We start from the raw sequence: 17381 nt of genomic DNA, 5'->3' as shown, positions 1-17381 counted from the left end.
GCACTTGGGTGTTTAAATCTTTGGATATCTCAGGACATTTCTGCAGGATATAAATCACACTTGTATTTTAGCACCAAATAACAATCTCACCTAAATGTTAATTTTGTATATAGTGTGCATAATGTCAATAATAACAACAGTAACATTAACCATGGGGAAAACATGCTTGCCCCACCCTTGTTTTGGCCCTGTTATAGAGCAAGTGGATCACAGGCCCTAGACTGCTGAGTTTCAAGATGGAGTGAACTCTTGAGTCCAACAGCCAGTGGTGTTATACAGGAGGGGGGGATTTTCTATGCCCCCCCATGGCTTGTTGCAATCCCCAATTTATAATTATTAGTCACCATGAACCTTTCTTTTGCTAAACAAATATGGAACATAAACATGGAAGATGAGCAAGACGCTTGTATTAATTAATTCCATTCTACGTTTTTTACTGCCACAAAAAGTTATCAGACTCTGACAGAATATAACAAGTGTCTCTATTATCCTGGGCATAGGCAGGAGCGGAACTCTCTTTTCCTGAAGTGCAGGAAATGTTGTGCTTTGCTGCCACAAAGTGTCTGTAGTAGAGAACAGCAATGCTGAGGAGCGCACACACATCCACACACCTGTTCAGCTACCGGTAGCTGGGATTATGAATGCCTTGAATTCTGTCTGTGTCACCTGTGAGCTCTTTTTGTCCTAGTCACTTAAATGTGAGTTTTGCAACAAACAGTGGGGCGCCTGGGTCTCCCTTCATTAAGAGGGTGCTGGGGGTAGGTTACTGGCAGGCTGAGGTTGGGGTGCCTGTAATAGGTCACCACTGCATTGCAACCATCATGTCCTAGCTGAAAGGAGCCCTAGGGAACTACATTTCCCAGGCTCCCTGCTAGTGCAGATGTTGCTGTTCATGGGCGGTAGGTAGAGGCTCCAGAGAGAGCGAGAGAGCGCAGAAGTAAGACAAAGTCAGACATTGCTGTTGTTGCTGCATGCTCCTGTCCCACCTGAAAAAGGTGGAACAAAAGTGCCTCCCCCTGCTGCCTTTTCTCGCTAGAAGACACCTCTGTTGTCATAGTTAATGTGGAATCATGTCTGGTGATTTATACTATTGTTATCATCATCACTTTTAATTTGTATACCGTCTTTCTATCTTACAATACTCAAGGCGGTTTAGAAGCTGAAGAAACAAAGAATGTACACCTTATAACAATCTAATGCAATACAAAAATGTGATAATAAAACATCGCTTTAAAATAAACAACCTACATCAAATAAAGTAACATTCAAAAATTGTTATGTTGTTTGCAAGCTGAAACACCTACAAAATGGATTAAAGATATTTTATTCTTTCAGCTAAGACAAGTTATTCAGAGACCTGAGTTTTTTCTTCCATTTGCTTACCAGTCTTTTATCAGCTTCCCTTCTGCCATAGATGGAGCTCTAACTGGGTGCGTGGCTGAAGATACCCTCTTGGCATTCATTTTAGTCTCACAACTGGGGGGGGGGGGTTGTTTTTGTTTTTAATTTGAAAGACTCCCACTTCATATAGCTGCATCCTATGTGGTTCTGTGGTTGTTGCTGTTGTTCAGTTGTTTAGTCATGTCCGACTCTTCGTGACACCATGGACCAGAGCACGGCACTCCTGTCTTCCACTGCCTCCCGCAGTTTGGTCAAACTCATGTTGGTGGCTTCGAGAACACTGTCCAACCATCTCGTCCTCTGTCGTCCCCTTCTCCTAGTGCCCTCCATCTTTCCCAACTTTAGGGTCTTTTCCAGGGAGTCTTCTCTTCTCATGAGCTGGCCAAAGTATTGGAGCCTCAGCTTCAGGATCTGTCCTTCCAGTGAGCACTCAGGGCTGATTTCCTTAAGAATGGATAGGTTTGAAATCTCAACACGGTTTATGTATTGGAGTAACTCTTGCAGAATAAGCTTGAAACATTTTTTAAAAATTGTTAAATTATGACTAATCATTATAAAACAAGCGTTAGCCTCATAGTTTTTGGTTTGTTTTTCTTTTCTTTTTTCTTTTCCGTTTTTTGTCTCAAGGAAGAGTTGGATTAGAGAGGTCAGTGAATATATGTAAACAAGTTCTTTTTTATATAATATCTCTTGATGGAAAGATCAAAATGAATCTGAGTGAATATTTTATTTTGAATATGTTAATAGTGTATTGTTTCCTATGTGAATATCTAATGTAATAGCACTTAATAGAATTGGTTAAACCACTGAGCGTAGGGCTTGCTGATCAGAAGGTCGGCGGTTCAAATCCCTGTGACGGGGTGAGCTCCCGTTGCTTGGTCCCAGCTCCTGCCAACCTAGCAGTTCGAAAGCACGTCAAAATGCAAGTAGATAAATAGGAACCGCTACAGCGGGAAGGTAAACGGCGTTTCCATGTGCTGCTCTGGTTTGCCAGAAGCGGCTTTGTCATGCTGGCCACATGACCTGGAAGCTATACGCCAGCTCCCTCGGCCAATAATGTGAGATGAGCGCGCAACCCCAGAGTCGGTCACGACTGGACCTAATGGTCAGGGGTCCCTTTACCTTTACCTAATGTTTGTATGATGTAAAGATGTATATATAAAAAATGAATAAAAAGAGAATTTTTTTAAAAAAAAGAATGGATAGGTTTGATTTTCTTGCAGTCCATGGGACTCTCAAGAGTCTCCTCCAGCACCATAATTCAAAAGCATCAATTCTTCAGCGATCAGCCTTCTTTATGGTCCAGTTCTCGCTTCCATACATCACTATCTTAATTCCAGTTTGGGATTCATCCTGTCCAGCCTTTTGCATGATGAATTCTGCATATAAGTTAAATAAGCAGGGAGACAATATACAGCCTTGTCATACTCCTTTTCCAGTTTTGAACCAATCAGTTGTTCCATATCCAGTTCTAACTGTAGCTTCTTGTCCCACATAGAGATTTCTCAGGAGACAGATGAGGTGATCAAGCACTCCCATTTCTAAGAGCTTGCCATAGCTTGCTGTGGTCGACACAGTCAAATGCTTTTGCGTAGTCAATGAAGCAGAAGTAGATGTTTTTCTGGAACTCTCTAGCTTTCTCCATAATCCAGCGCATGTTTGCAATTTGGTCTCTGGTTCCTCTGCCCCTTCGAAATCCAGCTTGCACTTCTGGGAGTTCTAAGTCCACATACTGCTTTAGCTTGCCTTGTAGAATTTTAAGCATAACCTTGCAAGCGTGTGAAATGAGCACAATTGTTGGAGCATTTTTTGGCACTGCCCTTCTTTGGGATTGGGTTGTAGACTAATCTTCTCCAATCCTCTGGCCACTGCTGAGTTTTCCAAACTTGCTGGCATATTGAGTGTGGCACCTTAACAGCATCATCTTTTAAAATTTTAAATAGTTCAGATGGAATATCATCACTTCCACTGGCCTTGTAATAAGCAGTGCTTTCTAAGGCCCATTTGACTTCACTCTCCAGGATGTCTGGCTCAAGGTCAAGGTCAAGGCTCAGGGTTCTAGCAACAGATGAACTGAGGAAATTAACATGGAGAACAGGTTTCCTGTGTAGTTTTTGTATCAGAGCCACTGACCCTCATTTTTATGTGAGGACTACAGGAAGATTTCCAAGTAGACTGCTCCTGCCACATAATTTTAAACTCTGAAAATCTATCCCCTGTACTAGCCCACAAGCATTTCTGAAGCTGGATCAGTTTGTGTCCTGTTGCTATTAGGAGTCACTGTGAGGGAACTTGAACTCTTCCAACTGTCATCCTGTGGAACCCAAGATAAAAGCAGACAGTTGGTTGGCTCTCTTGGAAGTGGGAAAGATGGCTCAGCAAAACTGATACAGCCTTGGCAAAGAAGGTACTTTAAAATGTGAAGTGGTATAGAAATGGTTTAAAGAAAGAAAGAAATGCTTCATTTGGCCACAAGATAATGTCAAATATGGCACCCCTGTGCCAATAATAGGCAATGTAGCAATTCATTAATCTGATGAAGTATTCACTTTTTCTGTTTAATGATAATAATGATATAATTATCTATATAATTATAATTATAATTACAATTACAAGTTGCCAATATGGTATAGTGATTAGAGTGCTTTCAGGGGCGTAGGAAGATAGGGGCGGTGGGGGCAGCGCGCCCTGAGTGACACGATCCCAGGGGTGCTATTGCTGCTGCCTGCCCCGCCCCAAAACGCACTGCTACGTCACTGCGCACGGCGCCCCCACCCAAAACGCACGCCCTGCCCCGCCTCCAGAACGCCACGTCACTGGGGGCAGCGCGCCTGCTCTCCGCCCCCAGTGGCGGAGCATGAAGCTCCACCGCTGAGTGCTTTATAATATTAATGTTGTAGGAAGGACAAAGATATTCTTTTGCATATATTGAGAGTATTAAATAGATCTTTGTTATTACTTTGGTTTTATCATTTTGCTTGAGGCTTTCAAATGAGGTTTTTTTAATGTGAAGACCCATATTTAGCTTTCAGTTGTTCTACCATATGTCTTCGTTAAAAAAAGAGGAGATATGGTGGTATCTATGGTTGAGTATCTATGGTATCTATGGTTGAGTATTATTGCTGCCTGTTCATAAGAAATGATTTGATCCTGCACAAACCAGTTGCTTATAGTTTAACAAAGTAGTCCAAATTTTTTAATCTATGTTTCTTTTCTTTTAAATATATTTATTTATTTATTTATTTTTAACATTCATATCCTGCCTATTCATTTGAGACCCACATGGCTGCTATTGACTGTATGAAACAAACCAACAAACCAGAAAACAAAAGAAATCCAGGCATACAGATCAGGAATAGGGAATCTTTGTTTCTCCAGTTGACATTAGACTTCAGCCCCCATCACTCCTAGCGATGGCCACCGGTCAGATGAAGTAGTAGAGCAACATTAGGAGGAGTACAGGTTCCACATCCCTCACAGAATCAAAGATTTGTAGAGTTGGAAAGGGACCCTGGGGATCATCTAGTCCAGCCCCCTGCAATGCAAGCATATGCAGCTGGTTCATACAGGGATTGAACCTGCAACCTTGGCATTATCAGCACCATGCTCTCACCAACTGAGCTATCCAGCACAGAAAATAAATGAACAAATAACAGCAAAGCAAGAAGGGGCAGGAGAGCGAACAGTGTCGGTGATGAATCAGTCACAGGTGTTGAGCTGATTTTTTTGCTCCCTCTACAACATAATCCTTAAATCCAATACTTTACTTTTCCCCAGTGGCATGAGTTGCAGCCATTCACATGTAGGCAAGGCATTTAACTCAGGAGTGCATTTGCATACCTTCCAACATTTCTCCGAGGAAAATAGGGGGACGTTCCGGAATCAAACCAGAAACCCAGACGGCCTGTGCAAACCCAGGACTGTCCCTGAAAAATAGGGACACTTGAAGGGTCTGCATCTGGGGTGGGAACTAAATCTTATTTCTGCCATAGGTGAACCCAGTGTTTGGAACAGGAAGCAGGTTTCAGCTTGCAGTTTCCGTAGCACCTAAGGGGACTCTTTGATGACCAAGCATGTTACTCTTACCTGCATCCTTGTTGTCTTCCTTGATCACTGTATATATTGTGTGACTATTGGGGGACCAGCTTTATATATAGCTTTGGATTAAATGCACATTTATATTATTTTTACATTTACAGATGGCACTGTAAGCAGATTATTTTATTTTTACATTTACATTTACAGATGGCGCTGTTGCAGCTTTCTCTTGTGCTTGCAGCTGTTTTACAACTTTCATCAGGACTTACCTACAATGTAAATGGTAAGTTGTATTTTGCTTCATTTCACCTTCCTATTCTTGCATACGGGTTAGTTACTAGTGCACTGAACCTTGCAGCCATGCATTTGCACGGGACCCCATAAAGATCAGAACTTTATTTTGTCCAAGTGATGATAGGGCCCACCTTTAAAAGGGAAATGTGTGCACACAGTTTTGGGAACTGAATCCAGGATTTTTATTTGTTTTACTGCAGCAAATTCAAGAAGCTTCTTTAAAAAAACAAACCAAAATATTAAAGAGGAAGATATATTTGCTAATGATGTTAAATGTGTGTTGTCTAGGAGTCAAATGAGCCACCGTGAGAGAGCTTGGGAAGATACTGACAGAAGCACAAAGGTTAATTTGGTTGTCCAAACCAATGTGGTCTAGCCTTGCTTTAAAGCAGGCACCCCCAAACTTCCGCCCTCCAGATGTTTTGGACTACAATTCCCATCTTCCCCGACCACTGGTCCTGTTAGCTAGGGATCATGGGAGTTGTAGGCCAAAACATCTGGAGGGCCGTAGTTTGGGGATGCCTGGTTTAAAGATTACCATAAATATATTATTTATTTTCTTATTGCTCACCCTAAACCCCATGTCTCCCAGTACAACTTCCTTCCTGAAACTGCTAATAATATTGAATGTTGTTGATATTGTTACTACCGTATTTTTTTAAATTTATAACTCACAAACACAAATGCTAACCATTTCAGTCCACAATTTCATTTTTTATTTGAGTTTCAGTATATTCTAGTTCTGTAATATCATATTTGAAAATATTAGTGATCAATATATTTTTTCACACTCAGTGCCGGCCAATTCGAGTTTTTCTTGCTACACAGGAGATGAGCGGAATATGTCATCTAAGACAATTAAATTGTTTCTTTCAAATCAAAGTTTGGTAAGTTTACAGTACTGTATTTCTAGTTGCAATTGAATGGAGAGTAGTAGCTCAGCAAAAAATGTATTTGTATTATGGCAGTGGGGAATAACTCGCCAATACACCATTCTTTGGTTTGGCAGAATTAGCTAATCAATTCTTTTAGCTACCTCTCCCAAATTTAGGAAAAGGGAAGGAGAAAGTAATTAAAATAAGGGCACGGGCGTTGCTAGCCGCTTTGGCACCCAGGGCGTCAAAGCGGAGGCACCCCCCGGAGGCGGGGTGCTGCTCCGCAGCGTCATGACGTCACAATGCGCGGTCATGACCCCCTCGCTGGCACGCCCCTCAACTCCGTCCAGGGAGAGCGCACGCCGCAGCAGGAAGGGAGAGCGCGCGTTGGCTGAGCAAGCCCTGCAGCGCCTAGCGAGGTTTTCGCCGGCCGGCGGCCGGGACCAGCTTGCTCCCTCAGCAGACTTGCTCCCTTCCTGCTGCGGTGTGCGCTCTCCCTGGACGGAGTCGAGTGGCGGGCCACCGAGGGGTGTCACAAGCGTTGCCTCGCTGGCCCGCCCCTCAACTCCACCCAGGGAGAGCACGTGGCAGCAGGAAGGGAGAGTGCGCGTCGGCCGAGGGAGCAAGCCGGTCCTGGCAGCTGCCGAACGAAAACCTCGCAAGGCGCTGCAGGGGCTTGCTCAGCCAACGCGCGCTCTCCCTGCTGCGACGCGCTCTCTCCCTGGATGGAGGTGAGGGGCGGACCAGCGAGGGGCGTCACGCCACCCACAAGCGTGACACCACCTTGCGTGCGTTTTGGGCCAGGGCGCGTGTTTTGGGGGCGGGGTGGGCCGGCATGATGGCGGCCCGCCCCCACCGCCCCATCTTCCTACACCCCTGAATAAGGACATGGTACTATTACATAAATACCAACAACAGTAAGAAAGAACTCATCGCCAGTTCACATTATGTATAACGATAACCATTGGTGCATAAATCATAGAAGTTCATTTAAGTTCTCCAAATGTCCAGATAGATAGCCACAAAAAGTTGATATCTAGATGACACACCGTATTTTTCCATCTATAAGACGCTCCCTATTTTGGGGGCCTCAAAATTTAGAAAATAGGGAGGGATTGAGTTTTTGGGGAGGGTTATTTGGGGGAGGGGAATGCCAAAAATCGCTCACCTGCCAGAATTCAGCACACAACTGAGTGACGCGAGCGGAAACTACCTATCAGCTCGTCAATCACCGCCAGCGGCTGCCAATCACACTCCTGCTTGCTGCGGCATTGGCAGCTGTCTATTGGTTGCCGCAGTGACAAGCAGCAGGGCTAATGGTGGCGATCAAGCAGCTGCAACGCAAGCAGTTGTGTGCTGCATTCTGGTGGGTGAGCAATTTTCGGGATTCCCCCCTCCCCCAACAATCAATGTCGAAAATCACAAGCCCAAGATTATAAGTGGCAATTGTAAGCGACACGAGTGGTTGTGTGCTGCGTTCTGGCGGGTGAGCGATTTTCAGCACACACACACCAACAATCAAGCAGCCAATCGCCGCTTACAATCTTGGGCTTGCTCCAAAAAACCCTCAGCACTACCCATGTATAAGACGAGCCTAAATTTTGAACCTCATTTTTGGGTCAAAAAAGCTCATCTTATACACAGAAGAATATGGTATGTTTAAATAGATTGTTAGCTGTCATCACTAACTGAATCGGAAGCGGTTAGAGGTTTAGCTAAATGGAGTGAAATATTATAGGTTGTTCAGATTCCCCTTGGATCCAGCAAAACCATATGCTATGTAAAGAATTTTTACTTTAGTTATTGGCATCAAAACAAAACAAAGCATAGTATTGCAGTTTGTTTAAATAAACAATAACAGGGTGTTCTAGCTTCTGAACTTGCTGCAGCTATGAATATAGCCAGGTAATTTCTCTTACGTGCTGCAGGGCAAATGAGCTTGGAATCAGGATTCTCCCTTTCTACCCTCCTGCCAAATGGACAGCATGAACTTCATGGAGCTACACTAGCTCAGGGGTTACCAACCTTTTTTTTTTTTTTTGACCAGTGGGCACATTTTGAATTTGAAGGAAGTACTGTGAGTGCCAATCACAAAATGGCTGCCACGGGGAGTGTGGCATAACACATCCTGGCAGCTGTGGGGGCATGGAAAAACACAAAATTAGACACAGTACAGCCATTGCTGCTGCTCCCACCCGCTTCCTGGACAGCCTCCCCATGGTTGGCAAGCAAATAGGATGGACCAACAGGCAAGAAGGGAAACCATCCCCGCCAGTTCTTCCCCTGTGCAAATCCTTCAAAACCAACCAGATTGTGAGGGGGCATTTTTCTTCTTTTGAGATAAAACTTAAAATAAAAAGCCACGGACCACCAGGCTTTTTATTTAGTAGGCACAATGGTGCTCAGACCCTCAAAGAAAGGCCCCTGTAGATGCTGGGTTAGCGATGACAGGAAGGGGATTTGGGGTGCAAGAGAAGGTAAACTTAAACATTTTAGGCCTTGCCTGAAGAAGTCTCTCCCCTCACAGTTCTTCCTCCAGGCACAGCTCCATTCTGAGGACTCCCAGGGCTGAGGGGTGAGGCAAGACAGGTGGAAGAAGGCCTGGCCTGATGAAGAAAGCCTTGCCAAAACTGCCTCAGGAAATTGTCAGGGATGATAACAAAGGTCAACCTTGATTGCCCATTTAGAAAGGAAGAGGAAGGATGGCAGGAAGGGGATTTGGGGTGCAAGAGAAGGTCAAACTTAAACATTTTTGGCATTTTGGCAAATTAAACCATCTAGGGCCTTTTAAATGTCTCTGTGGGGGATTTATTGTGGGGTTTTTCAGGTATATTAATTGGATAAATAATGGTCATTTTCTATACTTTAACCCTAAACCTCCCAATTCTCAGTGGCACTTGCCCATGCCACCCAAAAGCAGGCAAAAATCACTTGAGAGAGGGCAAGGGCAAGTTGTGTCATGTGGCGGTAAATTAATCAACGCAGAGTCTTCTTTATAAACAGAATAAAACTTTTACTTGAAGAAAATAAACTTGTTCAAAAACAGCATAGTTAAAGAGTATACACAGAGTGCTCATAGCAGCTATCTTAGTCCTCAGAGAGGCATATTCTTTAGTTACTGATTAACTGGAGTCCTGGAGCCGCTCAGCAACAGCTATACATTAACATACTGAGCTGAGACTGACTCTGATAGAGACTGCATTACAGACTGACGCCCAGAGAGGAGATGGCTACTTTATATAGGGAGAATGAGTCATCACTCAAGATGAGTCACGTGTCACGATGAATTAGCAATTTACTGTTAGCAGTTACAGCTAGCAGGCTTGAAATGATTGTGTAGGCCTTGTAGGCCGTGCCTAGGCCTTGCCTGCTTCTGCTCTCAATAACCTTTGTTGCATGACAAGTTGTCCCACAAAAACAAGGATTTCTGCCCACCTTTCCTTTATGACTCCCTAAAGCCTTATTTACTGCAGCTTCGCTTTTGAAATCAATGCAGATTGCCATTTAAAGTTTTAATAATGCTGGATGTTGTGGATATGTGCTTCGTATGTTAATCCTGTGTTTTTTCCCCCTGTTAAAGATTGTCCGCTGTCATTTGTATAATATTAATAAGCCTGACACCGTGGAAAACAGACGGAAGAATCTAGTTCTTTTTACTTCAGCTGGTCTTGCTCCCAGCATCCAGATCTTCAACAGTACCTACTCCAAAGTCTTCTACTTCAAAATGACTCGGGTAAAACATTCCGGAAGGGTTCATAGCACATTATTTACATGCAGAAGGTCCAAGGTTCACTCCAGTGTGGTGTAGTGGTTAAGAGCGGCAGACTTGTAATCTGGGGAACTGGGTTCACGTCTCCGCTCCTCCACATGCAGCTGCTGGGTGACCTTGGTCTAGTCCAGTGTTTCTCAACCTTTTTTGGGCCAAGGCACACTTGTTCCATGAAAAAAATCACGAGGCACACCACCATTAAAAAAGTTAAAAAATTTAACTCTGTGCTGCCCTATATTGACTATATAATTATGACTGTAAGAAACACTTGCCAATTGCTGTGTTGGTTGCAATCTCCTGTAATAAGGCTTCACAAGCTGCTGATTTCTCTGCCAGCACAATCCTTTGCTCAGCAAGTTTCAGGTTGAGCTCATCCAGCCAGCTTCTTTAAGTTTGTCTAAAACCACCCTCCCGTGGTGGTGGCTGTTGAGAGCTGCGCTCGCCCCGCATCGTGACCCGGCCGGCTTCCTTTCCGGCGGGTTAGAGTTGGTTATTGGCAGCCGCCAGGCACGTGACAATGCAAATCGCCCTTCTCGTTGCCGCACGTCGCGGCACACCAGCCAGCGTCTCGCGGCACACTAGTGTGCCGCGGAACAGTGGTTGAGAAACGCTGGTCTAGTCACACTTCTCTGAAGTCTCTCAGCCCCACCCACCTCACAGGGTGTCTGTTGTGGGGGAGGACGGGAAAGGAGATTGTTAGCCGCTTTGAGACTCCTTCAGGTAGTGATAAAACGGGATATCAAATCTAAACTCTTCTTCTTCTTCTTCTTCTTCTTCTTCTTCTTCTTCTTCTTCTTCTTCTTCTTCTCCTGACTATTTCCAGTTAAAAGGGATCAGGTAGCAGGTGGTCACCTCTGCCTGAACTCGGGACAGCTACTGTCACCAGAATACTTATTAAACAATGCCATAACATTAGGCTGGAAACTTACAGTGGTCCAGTGTGTAGCCCAAGGACCGCATGCAGTCCTTAAGACCATTTTTGTTGGCCCTCAGCAACATTTGACATCCCTCAGCCCTTGGCTGCCTTCCCAAAGCCAGCTAAGTGAGGTGCTGGGTTTGGGAAAGGAGGTGCGAAGGCTCTGGCAAGGTCCTATTACCTATTACCTCCTCCTTCCCGAAGCTGGGAAAGTGCTAACTGCATCAAGGCAATGTGTGGCCCATGAATTACATGGTTAAAGTACTCTTGCAGCCCACTTGGTGTGAAAGTTGAGCCGGCCTAAGCTAGATTAACAAACAATCTGGTTTGGTTTAAGGCAGGTTCCTGGGGTGGATCTGCACTCATGGTTTTAAACATTATTTTTAAGGGCTACCTGCAAAATTTCATCTTTGGACCTTAATGTTTTGTACATATATGTCTGCCATACTTGGTTCTATTTGGGATAAAAGGGTCTTTTGGGAGTAAAAAGAATCAGAAACCAACAAGACTTCAAACTATAATATCAGTTACTTCAGGCATTTCTTTAGAAAATTATTCAATTGAAAGGTATCTGAAAAGCTTGTCAGGCTTTTCTTTTAAAAATGTGTTCCAAAGCCGAGTGATAGGTTTCTGTTGCACGATAGAATTAACATTTGAAATAATTTTTGTTAGTACTTCATTTCATGAACATTAACAACAAAATACATATCAAACCACTGTGAGAAACAGTTCTTAAACTATGAGACTATCAGCTACGAAAATTCATAATGGGATTATCAGTCCGCACAGTAGTTTACCTAAATGTATGTGACTCTTCAAGTATTTAAGACTAAAAATCTTGGGTTGCCATCCTTTTTTTAAACAAAAGGGAGGAGGTGTGGATTCGTGGAGTATTGAAATCCAACGAGAAGAGTTAACATATAATACAGGTGAGAGATTTATAATTTCCACTTATTTATCCTCACAGGCTATTGATGCTTCCTTGTGTTGTTGTTGCTGTTTTTGTACTCCCGTAAGGTGGTGCCATGTTTTTCATTTCAAAAGAAAATTTTCGCACAAAATCCTGTTAGCAGGGGGGAAATTTGAAAACTTGGTAGTGAGCATTTGGCACAATCTCAAGTGGTGCATAAGTAGTATACCAATTTCAGTGGAGAGAAAGCCAGTTTCAGGATAATGTATATTGCACTTTTTTTGACTGTGATATTTTTGTAACTCAATCTATTTGGTGAAGGGTGTGTTACAAGTTTGAATAGAAAAAAAATAGAAATATAAATTGGCCAGAAAAAAATATAGGAAGTCAATTGAAGAGCAGTGCACCATCGTAGGCAACATTTGAGAAGAGCACGTAGGCATCATCAACTTTGGCGACCGCTCGTAGCCAAGTAATATTGATGTAAGCATACAGCAATATTCGCTTGTGTCTATCTACAAGTGGAATGGGTTTCCACTTGTGCAAGGAGTCTTTGCCCCCTGTGGACGCCTGACATTTGCTCCAGAGGGTTTGGATGTGGGGATTGCAAGAGGGAGGAGAAAAGGAAACCATGTTGTGCGAGCAGAGGCCTGTTTGCTTGACGTTGGATATCAACCATAATACTTGTGTACTTATATGACTAATCTGTCTCTGTCTTTCTTGTACATGCCATTGAAACAGATGTTGCTCCAATTGAGGAATGGTTTGTAAAATTTAATATGCATCATGGTTTAAATATGTTCACTACTACGGGAACCTTGTTGGATGTTGTACGAGGTACGTCATAGCTCACATGGAGTGTATGCGGTTTTGCAAGTAATTACGGTCTCGTGGATATTAGCATGGTGGAAATTAGGACGGACCTTAAGTATAAAGTTTTCTGAATTTATTCATATGATATGGAACGTTTTATTTATATACCACTTTTTTGGCCCAAAGGCTCCAAAGCAGTAAACAACATTGATACATATGAATACAAAAGAAATGAACAATAAAACTGCAACACATAAAATATGTCAATGGAAACAAAATATAATACTGGCAGGATTTCCAATGGCCACCATCATGAAAAACAAGAGTGTCCTCTATGTGTGTGTGTGTATGTGTGTGTGTGTGTGTGTGTATTCTACTAAGAACAGGTCTAAGGAAGGTAGTCGTTATTTGAAGCAGTCTCCTAGTAGTCTTCAATTTCCAGCAGACTTAGACAACCTCATCTCTTCTGTATACCTTTGCCCACTTCTCTATTTCCCCCTACCTTCCACCACAGTGATGACAGCCCCAACTCCATCCCCCATCCCAACCTCAACCCTGGACCAGGCCCATAACATCCCATACTCACATCCAAGGATGTCTCCATAAATTTCAGAGATAGTCACATATTGCCTTCACTCAACTGTATTTTCTTTTTAAGTAAAAAACAGAAAGATTTTTTGCTTTCTTAAACATTAGTTCTCTCTTGCAGATCCTCTTCTTCAGTGGTATTTGACCCTTGGTGAAGAGGTGGATGTTAATGATACATTGTCTGAATTAGCCGATATCAAAATAGCAAAAAGTCCTTGTGCAAGTGATGTAGCAGTAATTGGTCTGATCTATAGAACCAGAAATATAGGTAAGTATCTTGCATTTTTACATAATTAGCTGGTCCACCAGCTTCATTTTCCAACTGGGTAAAGTAGGATGTAACATTTTAAAATAAGTATACTTGTTTACTCAGAAGTAAGTCCCATTGTGTTGACTAGGGCTTAATCCTATACTTGTTTAGGAGTAAGTCTCATTAAATGCAGTGGGTTTTACTTGCGAATGCATTTGTTACAGTTCTACTGCACGTGAGTGTTTTGCAACTAGCTGTTACCTGTGAAATGCTGGCTCCCTGTGCAAACGTGTCCCCTTGGGGAACATTGTATTCCAACTCTACAATTCTAGGTCTATTATTTCAGGTCAGTAGGGATGATGGTAGAAACACTGCTTCTAAAGAGGACTTGCCCGAGATTCAATCTGGATAGATTACCACCTGGAAATCATGAGTCCACCTTAGAATTCACATCCCAGCAAATTCCTTTATGAGATAGTCTGAGGGTTCAGCACTGCCTCTGTTCCTATTTACTTTTTTTTCCTTCTAAAATTTCCACTCTCCAGTAGGGTTGCCATATGTCCGTAATTTAACTGGTGAAGATAGCGTCCGGGGGGATTTCGGAAAAATCGGCAAAATGTCTGGGATTTTGAGCTCAACAGCTTTGAGTTTCATTAATTCCTAAAATAATTTGTGCTCAATAGCTTTGAGTTTTCCCCAAGAAGCTCAGCAACTTTTACTTCTAGAAATATGGCAACCCTAGGCAGCAGGGAAAGGCCTTCTTGCTGCCATGTGCTTTGAAAAGAGTAGAGGAGCAAGTTCCCCTTGAGGCAACAGGACTGAGGACATTCTGTTGCTCTCAGAGGGCCTTGTGCAGCTTTCATGGGCAATTCCCTCTCAGCAATTAAAAAGTCTTTGGTGTTGTTGTTGTTGTTTTGGCTATGCATTCAGAATAGAGGGAATAATTGACTTCCGGTCTACCGCCATTGCAGATTGGCGGGGAATCTCGAGCTCCGAGACTCCCAGCCCAGTAAAGGAGAGGGGGTGCCGCGAGAGCAACGCAGACCCCCAGAAGAACCCCAGATTGGGCTTTCTGGGGGTGTGGAGATTCAGCCGAGCCCCGAAGCTGATCCTTTGCCCCCCCCCGGATAGCTCTTTTTTTCAAGAACTCCCGAGAGTGGGTGAAGTGGAGCCATGGGCTCTTGAAGTGTCTTGCTACCTATGCTGAGCAAAGCTCCGAGTCGACTGTCAGCTGAGCGGTGGATTCTTCCCAAATTCAAGAAATAAGAGCATCTGGACCCCGTGAGTAGAGAAATTTAAATTGGATTTTAATTTGGACCGCAGAAAGGGCTTAAAAATTCATGGAAGTCGGTCTTTTCTGCTGCGGTAAAAGTGAAAGTAAGACAAGCGGCTACAGTACAGCCAGAAAAGAGTCTTAAAAAAAAAATCAAAGCTTTTAAATCTGGACTTATAAATTCTCCTAAAGTCAGGGCAAAGGGAGAAGGGACACTTACCTACATATCCCGGAAATCTGGATATAACTAGCTTGAAAATACACCGTAATTTCCTCTGAGAATGGACCCCTGGGGGGTTCAGCCAGTCAGCCTCTGACGTCACAATGGAGACTGCTGAACCAGTGAACTGTTGGACTCTCGTTTCCTTTTGATTCTTTTTGAAGTTCCCTGCAGCAATCTGAGCTGCTGGAAAAGACTTTTTAAAGCTAACTTTGGAATTATCTTCCCTGTATTTGATATTTAGAGAAGTGGAGCATTTATTACTGCTGTTCTACTGTGAATATAATTGACTGTAATTGAGACATATTATTGGGCACATGCCACCTGCTGGTCATTAGAAGGAACACTTGCTGTTTACTGCTCCCTGTTTGACCTTGAAGTGCAGCTGCCTATCCAGTGTTTTGACTATGACCGAGAAATTAAGGCTACAACCCAGAAGAGGATCAGGACAAGATCAACAAGTGACAGCTTCCCAACATGAACAGCTGCTAGCTGCATTAGCAGATATTAAAACTGCAGTAACGTCAAATACTGCTGAATTAAAAGCAAATTCTTCAGAAATACAGGCGGTTTTAAATTACCTGGAGAAATTGTATGCAAGTGTAAAATCAAATGCAGAAGGAATTTAGAATATTCAACAAAATATTGGCACTGTGAGTAAAGAGGTATAAGAGAACAAGGTCCAGATCCAAGGAGTGGACAGATTAAGAAGCACACAGGTCCCAATTGGAAAAACAGGAGGAAGCGACCCAAATAGCGATTGCTTTTCTACAGATGAAAGAACGTGAGTCCTTCCTGCGCCTGAGAAATTTCCTAGAGATAGAGAAAGGTAATTTGAAAGAAGTAATAATTGAAGAATTTACCCAAAAGTGGAACCTGGACAAAGAACAATTGGAGAGGACGATTGCGAAAGCTTACAGATTTGGACCTAGAGGCAAGAAAGGAGCAAGATCAGTTGGAGATTGTATCGTGGAATTCCAAACTAGAGAGCAAAGAGATCAGATTTTAGGACTTCATTATAATGACAATTTGAAGATTCAGCAACAACAAGCGATACTTTACAAAGAGATCCCGAAGCTGTTCCTTGCATTTAGGAATAGATATATGGACTTGGCAAACACACTGAGGAAAAACGGGATCTTTTTTCGCTGGGAATATCCACAAGGACTCTTCTTCAGATATAAGGAAAGGAACGTAAAGATTAAAACACCCGAAGAAAAGAGGAGGTTCTTGGAGAAACACGCAAAGGACTTTGAGCTGGATCCCAGATCTGGATTGGGAGAATCACTTGGAGCAGCAGCAGCTTTAGTATCAGATTTGGACTTAGGTCCCTTGGGAGCAGTAGCAGGAGCAAGTGCAACACCATAAGGAAACATGGCTCTTAAAATTCTGACTTGGAATATTAATGGTTTGAATTTTCGCCGTAAAAGGAACCAGATTCATCATGTACTCTTAAAGCATAACTTAGATGTGATTTGTTTGCAAGAGACTCATGTTACGAGAGTACATAGAAAAATTCTGCAAAACAAGAAGTTGGGCCAGGCATATATATCATCTGACAAAGTTAAAAAAAGGGGAGTAGTAATTTATGTGAAAGATAATTTAGAATCAAAATTGTTGTTCAAGGATGAAGAGGGAAGATATGTGGCAGTGGAAGTGACAGCGCAAGGCGAAATATATCTTTTTTTAAAAAATCTACGTGCCCAATTATGCGAAGGCGGAATTCTTTAAAAAGATCCACGATGTGTTATTGGACTATATGGAGTATAAAACAATTTTGATGGGTGATTTGAACGGGGTAGTTTCTACCTTGATGGACAGATCTCAGAGACAAAAATTTTCAAATGATGGCAGATTACCAAAGACATTCTTTGAGATGACGGACAATTGTGACATGATAGATGCTTGGAGATTGAAAAAATCCATTGGAAAAAGATGCAACTTTCTTTACAGATTCGCAACAATCATGGTCACGCTTGGATTATATATGGATATCAAGAGAATTGGCCCCGAGAATAACCAAGGCCCAAATTT

General features: G+C 42.9%; 1 protein-coding gene across 1 annotated transcript in view; it reads left to right on the top strand.

The window, feature by feature from the left end:
• The first annotated feature begins 5612 nt into the window (after nt 1–5612).
• LOC118075231 (cation channel sperm-associated auxiliary subunit beta) overlaps nt 5613–17381 on the top strand; it is a 42887-nt gene continuing 31118 nt past the window's right edge. The window contains exons 1-6 of the mRNA XM_088655245.1: nt 5613–5722; nt 6529–6620; nt 10189–10341; nt 12162–12222; nt 12945–13040; nt 13726–13872. Of these exons, the coding sequence (XP_088511371.1) occupies nt 5647–5722; nt 6529–6620; nt 10189–10341; nt 12162–12222; nt 12945–13040; nt 13726–13872 (625 nt within the window). The 5' untranslated portion in view covers nt 5613–5646. The remainder of the gene's footprint in view (nt 5723–6528; nt 6621–10188; nt 10342–12161; nt 12223–12944; nt 13041–13725; nt 13873–17381) is intronic.

This window comes from Zootoca vivipara, chromosome 1, assembly GCF_965207765.1.
Source record: "Zootoca vivipara chromosome 1, rZooViv2.hap1.1, whole genome shotgun sequence".
Lineage (NCBI taxonomy): Eukaryota > Metazoa > Chordata > Lepidosauria > Squamata > Lacertidae > Zootoca > Zootoca vivipara.
Note: the sequence above shows the minus strand (reverse complement) of the source record. Positions and strands in the feature narration are given on the sequence as shown.